General features: G+C 39.5%; 1 protein-coding gene across 5 annotated transcripts in view; it reads right to left on the reverse strand.

Annotated features, from left to right (window-relative positions):
- Positions 1-418: 418 nt before the first annotated feature.
- The window catches only part of LOC140792047 (uncharacterized), a 31,267-nt gene continuing 13,490 nt past the window's right edge, over positions 419-18,195 (reverse strand). For all 5 annotated transcript variants that reach the window (XM_073142849.1, XM_073142848.1, XM_073142847.1 and 2 more), the window contains 2 exons: positions 1,183-1,234; positions 419-1,090 (listed from right to left, as the gene is read on the reverse strand). In XM_073142849.1, the coding sequence (XP_072998950.1) occupies positions 581-1,090; positions 1,183-1,234 (562 nt within the window). In that variant the 3' untranslated portion in view covers positions 419-580. The remainder of the gene's footprint in view (positions 1,091-1,182; positions 1,235-18,195) is intronic.

Raw genomic sequence — 18,195 nt, forward strand, 5'->3', positions numbered from 1 at the left:
GTATATATTTTCATAGGCAATAGGTATATATTACATAGATAATTCGTAACAATCTTTTTAGACACGACAATCTTTTTAAGATTTATTAAGGCTAAATCAGTAAAGAAAAACTAAAATTGTAATTTAATAATGAGAGCATATTTCTACCGATTAGAAAACTAAAAGATTTTATATTGCAAATCAAACCCAATTTCTAATACAATTTTATTATAGTACTTTAATATCAACTTTATATCACATTAATAATTATATTGCTCCTAATATTGAACTAAAATTTAGAATAACTTATGCTAGTATTAGCTCTCTTCTTCTAGTATTAAAAATTAGAATGATTATACCTATTCCACCCTTGTTCCACAAGTGAACAGTGCTATATACAATATAAACCTCTTTAAACCATCTGAGCTATATTCTGATGTTTGCAGCAACATAGAAGTGGTAGATTTTAGATGTTTGTAAATATATACAGAGCAGTAGATCCAATATTGAGATCTTTCAAATGAAAAGACTTACATCAGGATAGTTGGGTAGGCCATAATTCTCCATACAGTAGACACAGCTCTTGCATAATTAAACCTAGTTATATTCTATCACAAACATTGCTAAGGACTTCATAAATTAGGCGCCCCATCTTTTCATCTTCACAAGATATTACAGTCCGAGTAGAGTTTGTTTTAACTAGAGCCTGTCCTGGCCTAATAACACGAATGAGGTAATCACCATCTGTAGCATTGTTGTCCCCATGAATCGATCCAATGATTTCTCTCTCACGCAAAGCCACCAATAGACGTGCAGGATCCAGAGGACCCAAGTGCAGCAACTGCTTATTTAAGAGGTTCAGAGGCTTTCTCAGGCCAACCAAATGATATTTCCCATTACTCAGCAGAAGTTTCCCTTCCATTCTCGCGATTGCAATTTTCTTCTCCAACAATCTTCTAGGCTGCAGCTGAACTGCCAGTTGTGTTGCTAATTGGGCATCAGTGTCTTTCCTTAAACTTGGTACATGGATCGTCTTATTTTCCGAGTAATATAAGAATGAGCATGAATCAACATCCTTTGCAGGACATCGAGACTTCAAAATTTCAGGGAACTACAAAATTACACAGCAGAAAACATACTAATGGACAAATTCAACAAAGAGAAAACCAACTTTCATCTGGGCAAGAGACCAGTATCTATTACCAGAACAAGCTTTGGCTGCAGCAATTCCAGCAGTGGCGGAATTTTCTGTATCCTACAAGAAGTTTTATCCATTAGAAAGCAGTTGAAGCATAAGAACGAACAGAACAAGTTACAAGCTAATATAATATACGAAAACCAACAATAGCAACTCAACAACAATACATAACAACTTATAATTTTTCTTTTAATAGGCATTCATATCCCTCAAGTGACAACTGATGTTCTTCAATTGTTGTCGCACTTTATGTTCTCTTTCAACTGGGTCCAACAACGTCAAAAGGGAGTTGATTGGAATCATCAAATAATGATGAAAGCAAGCAAATGAAAAAGCATAACATTTTATAGGGGATTATGAGAAGGAAACAAAGTAAAGGGAAACAACTCCAGAGTCCAGATAAGAATCCACATAATAAGCAGATATTAGCAGTGAATAAGTATTGTTTTCATCATATGTAAACATCACGGAACTGGGAGAAAATGGAAGACAAAATAGACAGGTCAAGCTGCAAGAGTTTGTTTGCTATGACAAAGGTGGCACTGACAGAATTTCTGAGCGTCAACTTTCAAGTACAACTTCTATTAATGGAGTATCACCCGTCATCAACATCATTGTGATCCATCAGATAGGAGAGGAAGAGGTTTCAGAAGGCTGCGGGAATTGGAAACTGACACCGTTGCAAGATGCAAAGAGGCAGGTTCTCTCCATGCCCCTTTCACTTGTTTAATATGCTTATTTCACATTTCGTGAAATGGGTAGAAAAAGAGCCTTCGGATTTATACAACCTAAGTTTTTTTTAAATCATTCATGAACCCAAAGGCTAGATATGGGCTAGACAAAAGGCCAACCCTCTCTAAATACAGAGATACTTAGGCCCCACCGAGCTTTTAGTTGCTTAGTCTAGACTCCAAACCATATGCGTCGCCGAACAATTACTTCGAACCAAATACCATCGAGACCTACTCTAAACCGTTGCGCTGCTGAGCTATATCTCCAAGCTAACCACACTGCCGAACATCAACCGAATCGAGCAAATCATCAAACTACCAAACAATTTCTCCACAATATTGTTTAGGGTTATAGTCGAACCCATGACCTCCTTGGTCATGAGAAAGGTATCTACTAACTTTGTTAGTGTTGATTAGTATTTATACAACCCAAGTTATCATGGTTGAATCGGCTTGGTATGATTTGCACTCTTGTTGCCCTTATTGGCTGAATTAGTGCAGAAATTAAAGTTCTCTTATATGGTAATTAGAGAATAGAGATTGAATGAGAGATTGAGAGAGAAGGGTGATTAGGGGTTGGACAAAACCTTGCCAACGGAAAAGATAGCGTCGATTGGTGAATAAAGGAGGAGGTGAGGCTTGCGGCCAAGAGAAGAGAGAGATAAGGGGCAACAAGGGCTAAGCCAAATAATTATTACTTAGTGAACACAAGGGTTGCGCTCTACATATATATAAAGCCTAATCCTAGACTAACTTAGATTCAAACTCAATCAACTAAAGTGATTTGGCTTGTCCAAGTGATTCTCGGACTCATGATACATGTCCTAACTCGACTAAAACAATTAATTAACTTAACTAGACTTAATTAATGAATTAACAAGTTGAGTCTATAATTAGCAAGTACTTAAGTTTATGAGTCAACTAAAATTGCAAGTGCTAAAAAAAATGTAAATGATTAAACTTGATAACTAGGCTTGATCCAACAAGTCCAATGTGCTACGAATGGATTCAATTCGATCGAGTTTGTATCACTCCACACTTCCATTCATTTGGGCCTCTAGGTGGCCAAGTCTGGATAGTTGTCCATGAAGTCGGATTGCATCCAAGTCGCCTCGTCAACGATGCACCCACACCAATCCACCAATACTTTCGTCACCAATCTGCCTTAGACTCGAGTACGCCTCCTTGCTAGAATCTGGGCTGGAATAGGTTCATCTGGCTCAGCTCCTGGCTCAGGTGTCAGCCCATGTTGGCTTAGTAGGAGGGATCCGAGTCTTAAGACTCAAAAGACATGAAAGACCAGGGGAATTCGAGCCTCCTTGGGTAGGTCCAATAGATAAGCCATGGGTCACCTAGTATGGTCCAAAAAATTTGGGGGCCAATTTCAAATTGAAAATGGATCTAATCGCGAATAAGATTGAAGCTTCACATATACCTAATTCCCACAAAAGACCTCTTGGTGCTTTTAATCATAGACTTGTTTCATTCAATTTTGAGCAGCAGCTAGATGACCTTAAGTCTTCATAGCACTTTGTCTCGTCTCGAGCCAAGGTAAGGCAGGTGCGCAACGTGGGTGGCGATCAGCCATAGACAGCCTCAAGCGCGGTCATGCCAATGGCCGAGTGGTGTACCATATTGTATTACCATTCAACGTACAGTAAGTAGGAAGACAGAGCTAGCAACATTTTCATGTGAGCTTTTGTGCACATCGGACGATTCCACTCTTATTCAATAGTACCCTGCCCTTAAGTCCATCTACGAGAAGTAGCGTGCACCCGCTAATTCGTCCAGCAACTCTTCAATAACCAGTATTGGGTATCGATCTTTGATGATGTTAGCGTTTAGCACCCAATAGTCCACACAAAATCACCACACTATCCTTCTTTCTCACGAGCAAGACCGATGCAAAATAGGTGCCCTAATTTGGTCTTATCACTCCAGTGGACAATATCTCTTAGATTACCTTGGTTATGACCTCTTTTTGGATAAAAGAATAATTTCACCGAACCCGCCCCCAGCATTCACTAAACCTGCCCCCGGCATGATTTCAATTCGATAATCTTATGTCCTAGGAGGCATAGGGCGAATCAAACACATCCTCAAACTCTTGCAAAATAGCCTTCAAGTCAGCCAGTAAGGAGGTAGAATGTCATCTGTGAGAACCAGAAAAAAAGAAAAAAAAGGAAGGGCTCACGTGCACTGCACGTGTGATCCCTTCTCCTCTCACCCGTGTTACGACGAGGAAGACGAGGCCGCAAAATCTTCGGCCTAATCCTAATTGAAATTGGGATTTATCCTATAAAAACAAACCTTAACTCTAAATTGGGGAGAACTCACGTTCAAACCCCCTCCTCTTCCTCGTTCTCTCATCATATTCTTCTTTTTCTATTTATCTTCGGAGTCGCGTCCTCAGATCGACGCGCCGAAGCATCGTCAAAGCAATCAGAGATCGCAACCCGACTCGTCTGTGAGTGCTCCCTCACCTCTCAAGGTTAATTAAAAATTAAATAGGCTAGAAGAGAATTACCTAATTATTGGGCGTTTGCAGGTCGACGAAGCTCACCGACCGACGACTTCGAGCTTATACCGCTCTTGTCCCGGAAGCTTTCCGTCGTTGGCCTTGTGCAGTGGGTACTTCCTTTGGAGCCCTCGTGGCTCGGATCATCGTCAGCAATGAAGTTGACTCCGACCTTCGACAATTAATACGACCTCCCTTTTTGAGCATGTGGTTGTGGTGGTGAGGAGCCGTCGAGTACCATCAAGGAAGCAAGGGGCAGGCTCGAGCTCGACCTGAGCCAACCCATTTATGTTAATTAGGTTCGGGTTTGGTCTCGGAACTAAAAGATCCGACCCAATCTATTTAAATTAGTGGCCAATCCATTTAATGGATTTGGTAGGCTGCGGGCCAGCCACAACCATTCGGGTTTAAGCAAGCCTATTTAAATAATTTAATTAATTTTTTAATTTCAAAAATCATAATATTAGTTAAATTGAATGTGATGATTTTTCTTAACCCATAGATTAGAGATTTCAGTTGTTTCACCTAGATACAGGTGAGTGGGTTCTCTTACGTATTTATTTTATTTATTCGTCTTGTATTTTGTGCTTTTTATCAGATCACGTATAATTTGGTATGCAAATACATTATTATATTTTGTGCATTATTATATTATGTGTGCAAAATATAAAACCTACTACATTGTTATACTTAGTGCATATAGTCATTTATATGATCGATAATATTAGTGCAGAAATACAATTGATACGTGGTAGGACTTTGAGAACAGACACAGGCTAGATATTCTTCATGCATCTCCTTGTGGTGACTCAAAACTACCTTGAAGTCCAGAGAACAGTACCGGGCTAGATTAAAAATCTCCCTGTGGTGACTCTAATCTTTCTCTATAGTTAATAGAAAAGACTGGTTGAGTTTACCACATAGTGACACCTCTGGGTGACCCTAACTGGATTAACTATAAGGAAAAGACTCAAGTGCATATCGAAGTGACTTGTAGTTGATATGGATCCTCAGGCACAATCCTAAGTTGAGATATATGACACTATTATTAATATTAACATATGAACACAAACCATATTATGAGATATGAATTACTTTGTTATTACTCATATTGTTATTATTATTGTTATCATAAGCAAGCTTAGTAAGATTCTCATTTTTTTTATTATTGGATTTGTAATTATTTAAAGTTATGTTATGGAGTCGGATTTATTTGGCTTTTGAATGGATTTCACTCACTGAGCTATAGTTGTTAGCTCATGGATTTCGTTTCTAATATTTTAGATGCTGATCCACGTGAGCGACTGAGCGAGATGCACCGGGACCCCACCTCCACATAAGATTTTACTATTTTGCCCATCGGTTGTATTAGACATTTTATTCTAAACCATCTGTTATTTTAGTTTGATTAGTAACACATTATTGATAACATTGGTGTTTCTTTATTATTAGATTTTATTTATTGGAGTTAGCTGTTCAAAATTAAATTCTTGTTATTTTGGGATTGAGAAAAATATTAGTTAAGGCTTTATGTATCTCAAATGCATTGAGGTACATGGCCGGTCATGATTCCAAATTTTGGGTCGTGACAATGTTGGTATCAAAGCTTAAAAATTAGTCATCCTAATCATCCTTAGAGTCATGTGGAGGTTCAGTTGCACAAGCTTAGGTTCGTTGCGAAATTATTTTGTTATATTCAATGAAATTATTCTTATCTCTACTATAAATCTTGAAGGGGCAATATGTATGCACGTCGTCGACAACGAGGCGCTACGGCCTAGAGTTCATCTCCTGATAGGAGCAGAGAGCAAGAGCCGACTCCTGCTCAAGTGCCAGCTCTTGCACCGACTGCTATTCCTAGGTCGAGACTAGAAACTGCTCCTGCCCAGATTCCTACTACTACCTAGATTCCTGCTCCTGCTTAGATTCCTACTTCTACCCAGATTCCTACTCTTACCCACATTCCTACTTCTACCCCGGTTACTACTCCTGATACTGTGGTTTCAGTGCTCCAAACTCTTCTTCAGGCCATCGGAGAATAGTCATTGTAGACTTCAGCTACATCAAAGTCAAGACCCCTTAGTCTAGATAAGGGTACAGTGTTCGAGAAATTTCTAAAGGCATCTCCACTTGCCATTCGGGGGACTACTGATCTGATCAAAGCAAAAGCATGGCTGCTTCGCATCGAGAAAATACTACAAGTATTGGATTGCATGGAGGACCAAGGGTTGCTTTGACAACCTACATGTTTGAGGATCGGGCAGAGCATTGATAGCAGATGATCGAGCGCCAGTATATTAGTCGGGAGGAGCTGACTTGGGATAATTTTAAGATCTTCGAGAAATACTATCCCCATGCCCTAAAGAAGAAGAAACATAATGGGTTCTTCAAGATGAGACAGGGAGGCATGTCTATGGTGGACTTTGAGGCAAAGTTCACTGAATTGCTGCAGTTTGTTCCACACCTAGCAACAAGTGAGGAGGTAAAAGTCAACTTCTTTGAAGGGAAGTTACGGCTAGCCATCAAAAATAGGATCTCACTTTTTCAGTGCAAGACGCTTCTTGACATGGTTTCATAAGCGCTCCTTGCTGAGAGAAACATAGAACTTCGCCTAAAGCGCGAGCAGCATTATCAAGATAAGAAAAGAAAATACTACCAAGGCCAGGATAACCAAGAACTCTTCTAAGGATAGCTATATTCTGAACCAACATAAGATCTGCTCGAGGTGTGGACAACCTCATTCACTAAAGGTCGGGTGCACTGGCCGCCCTCAAAATTGTTATAACTGTGGAAAACCTGGATATATTTCAAAAGATTGTCGTGCACCACATGGAGGGTGGCACCCGACATTACATCAGCAAGGTACAGAGCATCAGCCAACTCAAATTGGAGCATCGATTCAAAAGCCACCAAAGTAGGTTGGAGCTTAAGGGTCAAGACCCAAGAGCAAGGGGAGAGTCTACGCTTTGACTCAAGAGGGGGCCAAAAAATCGCCTTCTTTGGTGCAAGGTATGCTTTTATATTGTCCTTACCTGCCAAAATTTCATAGACTTAGTAGTATTTATAAGGTAGAGACATTTAAGCATTTTAAAGGCAAAATGTTCGGACTACGAATTTTACTCGTAAATTTTAATTTCGAAGACGAAATTTCTTATTGTTGGGAATCTAGGCAGGGGATACCTGTTCTTCACTGTGACTTTATTTAACTCCCGATAATCAATGCAAAGACGCATCGATCCATCTTTCTTCTTTACAAATAAAACTGGTGTTCCCCAAGGTAATACACTCGGATGAATAAAACTCAAATCCAGCAACCCTTGAAGTTGGGTCTGCATCTCTCTAAGTTCTGCTGGTGCCATCCTGTAGGGTGCCTTCGATATTAGTTCAGTGCCAAGGAGCAGGTCTATGGTGAAGTCTATGGTAAAGTCTATCTCTCTATCAGGTGGAAGACCAGGTAGATCTTCAGGAAAAACATCTAAAAATTCATTTACTACTTGAAGTTCATGAATCTCCTGCTCTGCACGCTCCACGCCCACTACAGATGCCAAAAAGACTGGGCATCCTTTCTTTATTAATCGGTTTGCTCAAAGTGTTGAGATAATATTGGTCGTAGGAATCTTTCGCTCACCCTAAAAGAAAAATTCTGGCTTCTCCGAAATAGAAAATATTACATTTTTCATTCTACAATCTACTATAGCATGATGTGCGGATAGCCAATCCATACCCAGTATAACGTCAAAATCATGCATGTCTAGACAAATAAAATCTACTGGGAATTTTTGATCATCTATCTCTACTAAACAAGATGTGCAAATAATATTTAAAAATATAGTCCTCCCTATGGGTGTAGTCACTACTAAATATGATTCCATAGTCTCAGGTGCAATAGATAATAAGGATAAAAAATCAAGTGAACCAAAAGAGTGTGAGGCTCCAGAGTCTATAAGGACTTTAGCTGGTATAGAAGAAATAGATAATGTACCTTGCACCACGGATGGTGAGTGCTCAGCCTCTTCATGCGTCAAAGTATAAATTCTTCCTTTATTCTCTAGCCTCGTTCCTAGATTCCCGTTACTTGCTGGAGGTCTATTGTTCGCTGTTCCAAACAGGGATGGTCAATGCTATTGATCCTGCTGAGAGGTTGGATGTCATCCCCCACGAGGTGCTCTACAGTCTCCCGCCAAGTGGCTGGGTCTTCCACAGTTGTAGCAGCTTCGTGGTACTCCATTGCACCCAACACTAGACGAATGGGAGCGTCCACACCTCGTACAATTTTTTAGCTGACCCTGTTTGGGACCTCCCCCAGAAGGGTTTGGTCCGCTCCCGGCCCTCAAAGGCTGTTCAGACGACTAACCACCTCCTCTGTTTTGCTCCTGGTATCTCCTCTGCTTCTTCTGTGGATGCTGCTGTTCTCGTTCTTGGCGAAGCTCCCCAATGTTTCTCTCAGCAAGGAGTGCCTTAGACACCATTTCTGAAAGTGTCTGGCACTAGAAAAGTGATATCCTATCTCTGATGGCTGGACGCAACTTACTCTCGAAGAAGCTAACTTTCTTATCCTTGCTCGCTGCTATATGTGGAACAAATCGCAACAACTCGGTGAACCTCGCCTCAAAGTCCACCACAAATATGCCTCCCTGTCTCAGCTCAAAGAACTCATCATGTTTCTTCTTCTTTAAGGCCCGAGGATAGTACTTCTCAAAGAAAATCCTCTTAAAGTTTCACCAAGTCAGCTCCTTCTCCCGTCCAATGAATTGGCGCTCAATCATCTGCCACCAATGCACTGCCCGATCCTCAAACATATAGGTCGTCAAAGCAACCCTTTAATCCTCTGAACAATCCAATACTCGCAATATCTTCTCAATCCACAACAGCCATGCCTCTACTTCGATCGAATCAGTAGTCCCTCTAAAGGCAGGAGATGCCTTCAAAAATTTCTCAAACACTATTACCCTTATCTAGACTAAGGGGTCTTGACTCTGATGTAACCGGAGTCTGCGATGACTGTCCTCCAATGGCCTGAAAAAGGGTTTGTAGCACTGATATCACTGTATGAGTAGCAGGAACTAGGGCATAAGTGGGAATATAGGCAGGGGTAGGAGTCTGGATAGGAGTAGGAGCTTGGGTAGGAGTAGGAGTTTAGGTAGGAGCAGTTTTCGATCCCAAATTAAGGAAAGCAGTTGGTGCAAGAGCCGGCTCTTGCTCCCTACTCCTATTAGGAGATAAACTCTAGGCCGCAGCTCCTCGTCAACGACAACTCGTATACATATTGCCCCTTCAAGATTTATAAATGAGATAAGAATAATTTTACTGAATATAACAAAAATTTGGTAACAAACCTGAGCTTATGCCACTGGACCTCCACACAACTCTAAGGGTGATTTAGGATGACTAAAATTTAGGCTCTGATACAAATATTGTCACGACCCGAGATAGGAATCATGATCGGCCATACACCTCAATATGCTTGAGATACTCTAAGCCTTACTAATACTTCCTAAGTGTACAATGGCAAGAATAAATAAACGAAGATTTGTTTTATTAAATTTAAACTAATTGCAATAAACATAAAACAATGTTATTGTTTTTGAGTCTCTAAACGAAATAAAATAACATTTAATCTAAAGTATAAAATCCAAAATAGTGAAAAGGTAAAACAATGTTATTGTTTTTGAGTCACCTCAATATGCTTGAGATACACGAAGCCTTACTAATACTTCCTAAGTGTACAATGGCAAGAATAAATAAACGAAGATCTATTTTATTAAATTTAAACTAATTGCAATAAACATAAAACAATGTTATTATTTTTGAGTCTCTAAACGAAATAAAATTAACATTTAATCTAAAGCATAAAATCCAAAAGAGTGAAAAGGTAAATAGGTGGGTCCTAAGTGGAGGTGGGATCCGGGTGCATCTCGCTTAGTCGTCACACTGACTATTACCTGAGATAATAAGAAAAAAAAAAATTCCATGAGCCAACCACTATAACTCAGTGAATGGAATCCACTCGAAATCCAAATAAATTCTAAAATTGTATAGTGTTGAATAACCTAAGATCAACGATATACATAACAATTTGCAATAGGCATGCTCTTAAATAATGACAATAATAACAATAGAGAGTCATAACTTGTAGCCTTGCACAGTTTCAACATATTAACATCTTTCTAATATTTATACTGTTATTTGTCTCAATGGGTCTATACCATGTGGATCCGCATCAACTAGAAGTCACCTCGAGATGACGCTCGAGCATTTTCCTCATAACTGATCCGATTAGGATCATCAGATGGTATCACTATGTGATCAACACACCCTGTCTTTTTCACTAACCGTTGAGAGAAGTTAGAGTCACATAGAAAATTTCTTATTCATCCTAAGACTCTTCCCTAAGAGCATCTCCAACCGTGGCTCCATATTTGGAGCCTTTGGGCTCCGTATAAAAATAGAGCCTTTGGTGCACTCCAACGCACCGGGCTCTATATATATTAAATAATAATATAATATATATCATTATATTAGCTATTTTAAATTACTTAATAGGTCATCTTAATAAAAAATATATAGTAAGAAAACTCTCATCGAGATCTTTAAAATAAGACTAATATTCAATAGTTTCAGAAGTAATTTTAAATTACTAATTTTTTAATTAAACGCATCGAAATTAGATTGCACGAAATAAACATCGAAATAAGCATCACGTCATTAACTAAAAATATCAAAATATATTACATAAAATAAGCAGAAATTAATCAAACATAATAAAAACAATAGATGTTTAATATTCTGGTAAGTTATCTCCGTAGACACCGGTTCCGGTTTCGGTTCAGTAGCCACCTTTTCTTTCTTGACTGTATCCACCATCTTGCGATGAATCTCTGACTTGAAAATGAATATTATTTTTTCTACAAATTTCCTATCTTTTTCTTTGAAAGAAAGCATGTTCATCCGAATCTTCAATTTTAATATTTAATATTTACATTGGGAATAATTTTGAGTAATTATATTTTAGGACAATTTATTAGACTCATTTTTATAAATAATAAAAAATTTAAAATTTAAATTAACTCAAAAAATAATTTAATATTAGACTCATTTTAAAGGTCTCAATGAGAACTTTCCAATGGTATTATTTTTGTTAAAAACCGATTAGTAAAACTAATTATATACTCAATTTAACTAACTAAATTATTTAATAAAGGATACAAATAGAATTAAAATTATTGAATGTAATAATTATTGGGCAATTTTGGTATTTTCAAAAGGTTGAAATGACAAATGGAGTCGAGCTCCATTTTCATGGTAGGGCTCTAGCTCCAAATTTGAAGCCCCACTATTATTAGCTCCAAATTTGAAGCTAGCTTTACAGCCCGATTGGAGCTCAACTGGGCTCCATTGGAGTTGCTCTAACCCCGCCGGAGTCAACTAACAAAGTCGCCGCAGGTGATCGATTTAGGACTTTCCCATTGACTTCCAAATAGACTTGAGTCACCACGGAAAACCGCAAACGATTTATACCGAAATTGTTCTCTAAGTCGTACCAATACTAGTCTCATGTTTCTTTTCACTAAAATTTAATATTTGCACAATGTATGGCGATGCACTGAGTGTAATGATTAAATGCACACAAAAAATGTAACACTTAAATTTGCACGTAAGGATAAAATAAATGAATTTGCACACAGTAAATTACATAGTTTGACAAAGGTACGAAGTATAATAAAAATAAATATGTGAGTAAACCCACTCACCTGAGTCTAGGCAAGACAACCGAAATCTCAAATCTCTCGCTCACGTGCTAAAAATCACCACCAAGGAGTCACGTGGTGATCTCGATAGCTTCCGGTGGCACTTCGGCAAGCCAATTCCACGGCATGACTCTGACCGTGAGAAAAAAGAAAACGAAGGAAAAGAAAAGGGAAAAGGCTGGGGGCGGTTGAGGAGAGAGAAAATTAGGGTTTAATTTATAGATTAAAAAAAATCCAAATCTAATTTGATTCAGATTCGGCGAGATCTCCGCTGCGCCTCGTTGCGTGCTGGAGAGAGAAAGGGGAGGGGGTTGCTCGTGCAACACACATGCACCGTCCTCTCTCAACTCCTTTATTATCTTTCAGTTCTCACACTTTATGTATCTCACATGCATTAAGGTACAAGGCCGGTCATGATTCTAAATTTTGGATCGTGACATCATCATTTTGGCTCCCACGGTTAAGTGCATAAGGTATCCTCGGCATCCCGCCCTTGGCAGCCCTTCTAGGGACCGCAAGGAGCCCTCACCCACTTTTTAGGGTGCTCCAAGTAGCTTGACTTCAGTGCCATGGTAGCGAAATCGAAGGTGATCGATCCAAGTCCACGAAGCCATTGCACGCCCAACACCAAATCAGCTCCTCGAAGAGCCAACGAGTATAGCTAGACCTTGCAACACATGCCCTCCATCCTTATCATCGTGCCATCTCATATAGCAACATTGAAGCCCACTAAGGGTTCCAACTCCAATCCCAAGTGTTCCACTATCCGCAAATCCAAAAAATTGTGGCTGCTCATGAATCAATATGATAGGGTTCTACGGTACCAAATTGATAGGCTCTGATACCAAATGATAGGGTTCTACGATACCAAATTGATAGGCTCTGATACCAATTGATAGGCTACGAAACGACCCTTTCAAGATCTGAATTTATTGCAGGTAGCAGTCCGAGCAACCGAGAAAAAATATTCACCAAATATTCTCCCGTAGTCAAAAAATTACGAAACCAAGTGGAATCGATCGGTAACTCCCCGATCTACGTTTTTCGTATTTATGCACTTCGCAAATTTGAACTGCAAATGGGACGAAAACACGATATATTGCGGATGATGGTGGTAGTGATGGGTGGAGTGAAAGTTAAGGTCATGGATGATAATGGAGATTCGGGTGGATAGGTGATGTTGTTTAAGAGATAAAAGACGAAGGGGAAGAAGTGGTCAAGATCCCAAAGACGAGGGAGGACTCGACAGACGAAAGTGATTAGAACTTAGGTAAGACCTTGCCAACGGTAGAGGTGGTATGTTAGTGAAGAGGAAGGAGGGAGATTAGGGTAGAGAGAAGATAGAGGCAAAAAACTAATATTTTAATAGCATTATAATTTTGGCTGCCATCCACACTTTTATAGAGGCTAGCCAACAAGCCAAATTAACAATAATTAACCCTAATTCTAGTGGACTCCCGCCAATCGTGTTTGAACGCACCCAATCACGTTCGAACGCACAAAAGACGTTCTCTATCGATACGAACCTGATGTAGACGTTCGAACGCGCATTTCGCATTCTCTGTTTTTGCGAACCTGATGCAAGCGTTCGCAAAGGCGTTTGAACGCGACCCCTTCCGCGTTCGAACGCGACCCCTTCCGCGTTCGAACGCGACCTATAGGAAATTTATTTTAATGAAAACAAATAACTAATGCAATAAGAAAAGACTCTAACAAGGTGTATTACAATAAGAATAAGATTCTTATGCTTCTCAATCATGCCTTCCATCTAAAGGGTTTTCAGAGTCCCCTCGCCGGCAAAGATATAGTGATAGCTCAGCATGAACATCAAGGGACTATCCTCTTCGGGTTGGTGTAGCTCTTCCTCCAATTAGTCCTCCATATTGCCCTAAGGATCATCCTCGGTCAACTCCGCCATTAACATAATAGCAGCGGGTTGTTTACCATATTTGTGTCGCGGTACAAAGCGTTCATTGCAATAGAAGCAAAGGCCTTTTGAGCGTCGTTCTTGAAGCTCCGATGGTGTAAGGCGTCAACTCAAAATCCATGGAAGTCCCCTAAGGCAGGACCTATCCAAGGCAGGTTTGGCCAGTTAGAATTCGGTCGAGCTCGCCCAAGACGCGCCACCCAAGGCCAGCAATCTTGGGTCCCACGGCTCATTTGCAGTCCACATTGGCCGATGCATCGCCTTCAACTCCCTCAAGTTTTCTTCCATCAATTGTGCCGCTGAGAAAGCCTCTAGCAATGTTCCCGAGCGAGCAACTTTGCCCTCCGCTTGAACGTTTCTTTGAAGGCCAAAGATAAAGGCACTTTTGAGGGCTGAGTCTAACCACTCATAGACTCGGTTGCTAATCTTCTCAAACTCCTCTTGATAAACTCTTACAAAGGTCTTTTGTGTAAGCTTCATTAAGGTAGCTTAAAAGTTTTCATAGTCGAAGGACTCGAAACACACACAAAGCGCATTTGCGAGCTCATCCCAACTATTAAACGGTCGCTTTGAGGGGCTTGAAATCATCTCACACTAATATTTTTAGTATAATAATTTATTAATTTTAATTATAAACATGGCCTATAAATTTATTTATAATTTAGTTATTATTTATTAGATTAATATATGTAGTCTCATTCATAATAATCTTACATTTAAATTTATATTTTATAACTATTTTTAGTATATTATTATTGTCTAATAGTTTATATAAAATGAAATACTAGACTTTCATATTATTTTAGTATAATAGGATAATGACTATTTTGCGTATAATTTATGATTAATTAAATAAAAGTAGGTATTACAAAATAAGTATTAATAATATTATTTTTATAAAATTACATATATATAGTCGACTTGGTTATTTACAAAAAGGAGATAAATTACTATGAATCTAATCAATTTTAAACCTAATAAAATATCATATTTTACTCAAACAAATTATAATTGGATAAACAACTAATTTATGTTACTTAAATATTTTTAGATCCTGAACCCCTTATTTGAAACCCCGTGGACCTTGCTAGTGATTTGTGATGATTGATCGACGGACGTGAGGGATACCGGATACGTGTATTAGGTCTTCTGATCAGACTGTGAGTAGTTTTATCCTCTAGACACCTTTCTCAAATTAGGATATATTAGTACATGTCAGATTATAGTGCACTCGTGTATCAGTTGTTTAGTTGTATCTTGATGGTTTGTTGTGGCCTGTGTGGGTCCTGTCAAATTAGGTGGTGGTCTAGTGTATATTATTGTGGACTTAGATATTCATATGTTAATAAATTTATTTGGTTGATAATATAATTCATTTGGTGTTGAATTATGTGAGTATGAATATGTTAGCAGGTATTATTTGATGATGTCATGATTATATGTGCATAAGAATATATCTATGTGTGACGGGCTCGCCCGTCCCTGTCGCGTGCGCCGCGCGTGCCGCGTGGGCGTGCACATGCCTATGCCAGGCGAGGGCATTACACCTCAGGCCTAGGGTGGTTGTCAATAGGTGGTGAACACCGATCTGGACAAGTTAGGCCAATAGTGGTGTTCCACAAGCCACAACCAACACCGGTTCAGCCATTGATGTAGCGACTGGATCCGATTCAGTGGCTTCACTTGCTCACGTCGCTGTGGTGCCTTGGTGGTTCAACCCGAGGGTGATAGGTTCCGATGAGGGTCCAGGAAGTCGACGCGACATGTCCAACATTGTTGCGTGGAGTGTTTCTATCATTTGCGTCACGTTGGCTATGGCTTGCAATATCTCTAAGAGGCACTTAAATGTATCTCGCGGACATAGCTTAGTGCGGTTTGGTTTGTCTATGGAGTTCTAGATGGTGCGGTTTGGTTTGTCTTCGTGGTTCTCTCCGATGCTTAAGATGTTTCTTCAACTTGCCTCACTGCCCTTAGATCTGACTCTTGTTACGACCCGGTATTAAAATCATGACTGGTCATATACCTCAATGTATTTGAGACACACGAAGCCTAACTAATACTTTTCGATGCCCACAATGACAAAATTTTAATTATGATCTCCAATAAATATAATCCAACAATAAAGAAAAGACCAATGTCATCACTAATGTGTCTACAATCAATCTAAAATAACAGATGGTTTAAAATAAAATATCTAATACAATCTATTGATAAAATAGTAAAATCCTAAGTAGAGATGAGAGTCTCAGTGCATCTTGCTCAGTTGCTAAGTTAAGCAGTACCTAAAATATTAGAAGAATGACTCCATGAACCAACAGCCATAGCTTAGTAAGACTTGAACAAGGACAGGGAAGATCGACCATGGTGACCGACAGTGGAGGACCTTCCATCCATGGTTGACTGCGACCCAAGCCACAAGAGCTCCAAAGGAGAACACCTACGGCACGAGGCCAATGGCGTGAAGCTTCTGGTGACGGAGCAGTAGCGACAGAAAGTCGCCGACCAGCGTGATTTCGCCAATGAAGCTGCAACACACAAATTAGGTACTTCTAGCCAATTTAATTTTAATTAACTTTAAGGGGTGGGAGAGCACTCACAAGCGAGTTGAGTTGCGATCTCCAATTGTTCCGACCGTGCTCCGACACATCGATCTGAGGATGCAACTCCAACGAGAAATAGAAGATAAAAGAAAGAGGAAGAAGAGGGATTTCGGCATGTCTGAGAGAAAGAGTAAGAAGGGGGATTTCGGCATGTCCTTTCCAATTTAGGGTTAGGGTTTTATTTTATAGGGCAAATCCCGATTTCAATTAGGATACGGCCAAGGATTTCGTGGCCACCTCCTCATCACAAAAAGGGCGAGAGAAGGAGAAGGGGTCGCATGTGTATTGCACGTGATGGATTTTTGTTTTCAGTTCTTACAACTATTCCGAACAAAAAAAAAATTGTTCTCAAAATTAAAAGTTACAAGTAAAATTCGTAATCCAAAAATTTTACTTTAATACCACTTAAAGGTCTCTACCTTATAAATACTAGTAAGTCTATAAAGTTTCAAAAGGTAATGTCAATATAAAAGCGTACGTTGCACCATAGAAGGTGACTTTTTGGCCTCCTATTAAGTCAAAGTGTACTCTTCCCTTGCTATCGGGCCTTAACCTTTGAGCTCCATCATATGCTGGTGGTTTTTGAACCAATGCTCCAGTTTGAGTTGGCTGATGTCACATATCTTGCTAATGAGATGTCTGGTGCCACCCTCCACGTGGTGCACAACAATCTCTGAAAGTATGTCTAGACTTTCCATAGTTATAACAATTTCGAGAGCATCAAGTGCACCCAACCTTTGATGAATGAGGTTGTCTACACCTTGCGTAGGTCTTATAATGATTCTGAATATAACTATTCTTAGAAGAGTTCAAACTACTCTCGGACCTAAAAGATTGGCCATTTTGGTTACCCTGGCCCGAGTAGTATTTTCTTTTCTTATCTTGATAATTTTGCTCGCGTTTTTGGCAAAGTTCTTCCATGTTTCTCTCAGCAATGAGCGCTTTTGAAACCATCTTAGGAAGTGTCTTGCATTGAAAAGGTGAGATCCTATCCTTGATAGACAATCACAATTTTTCCTCAAAGAAGGTGAGTTTCTCTTCTCCACTAGCTGCTATATACAGAACGAAACGTAGTAACTCGATGAATTTGGCTTCGAAATCTACCACCGACATGCCATGCTGTTTCAACTCGAAAAATTCGTCATGCTTCTATTTCTTCAAAGCACGCAGGTAGAACTTCTCGAAGATCTTTTGAAAACTATTCCATGTCAACTCCTTCCTACCTGAGTATTGACGCTCGATCATCTGCCACCAATGTTTTGTCCGATCTTCAAACATGTACGTTGCCAATGCAACCTTCTTTTCATCTGAGCAGTTCAAAACCTTCAAGATCTTTTAGATCCGAAGTAACCATGCTTCCACCTCAATTGGATCAGTTGTTCACTTGAAGAAAGGTAGATCCTTCAAGAATTTCTTAAACATTGTGCCTCTATCTAAGCTAAGAGGTCTACCCTCTGCTGTAGAAGGGGGTTGTGATATTTGTCCTCCAATGGC

The sequence above is a fragment of the Typha latifolia genome, chromosome 7, assembly GCF_019914945.1.
Source record: "Typha latifolia isolate L0001 chromosome 7, TyphaL0001v2, whole genome shotgun sequence".
NCBI classification, from domain to species: domain Eukaryota; kingdom Viridiplantae; phylum Streptophyta; class Magnoliopsida; order Poales; family Typhaceae; genus Typha; species Typha latifolia.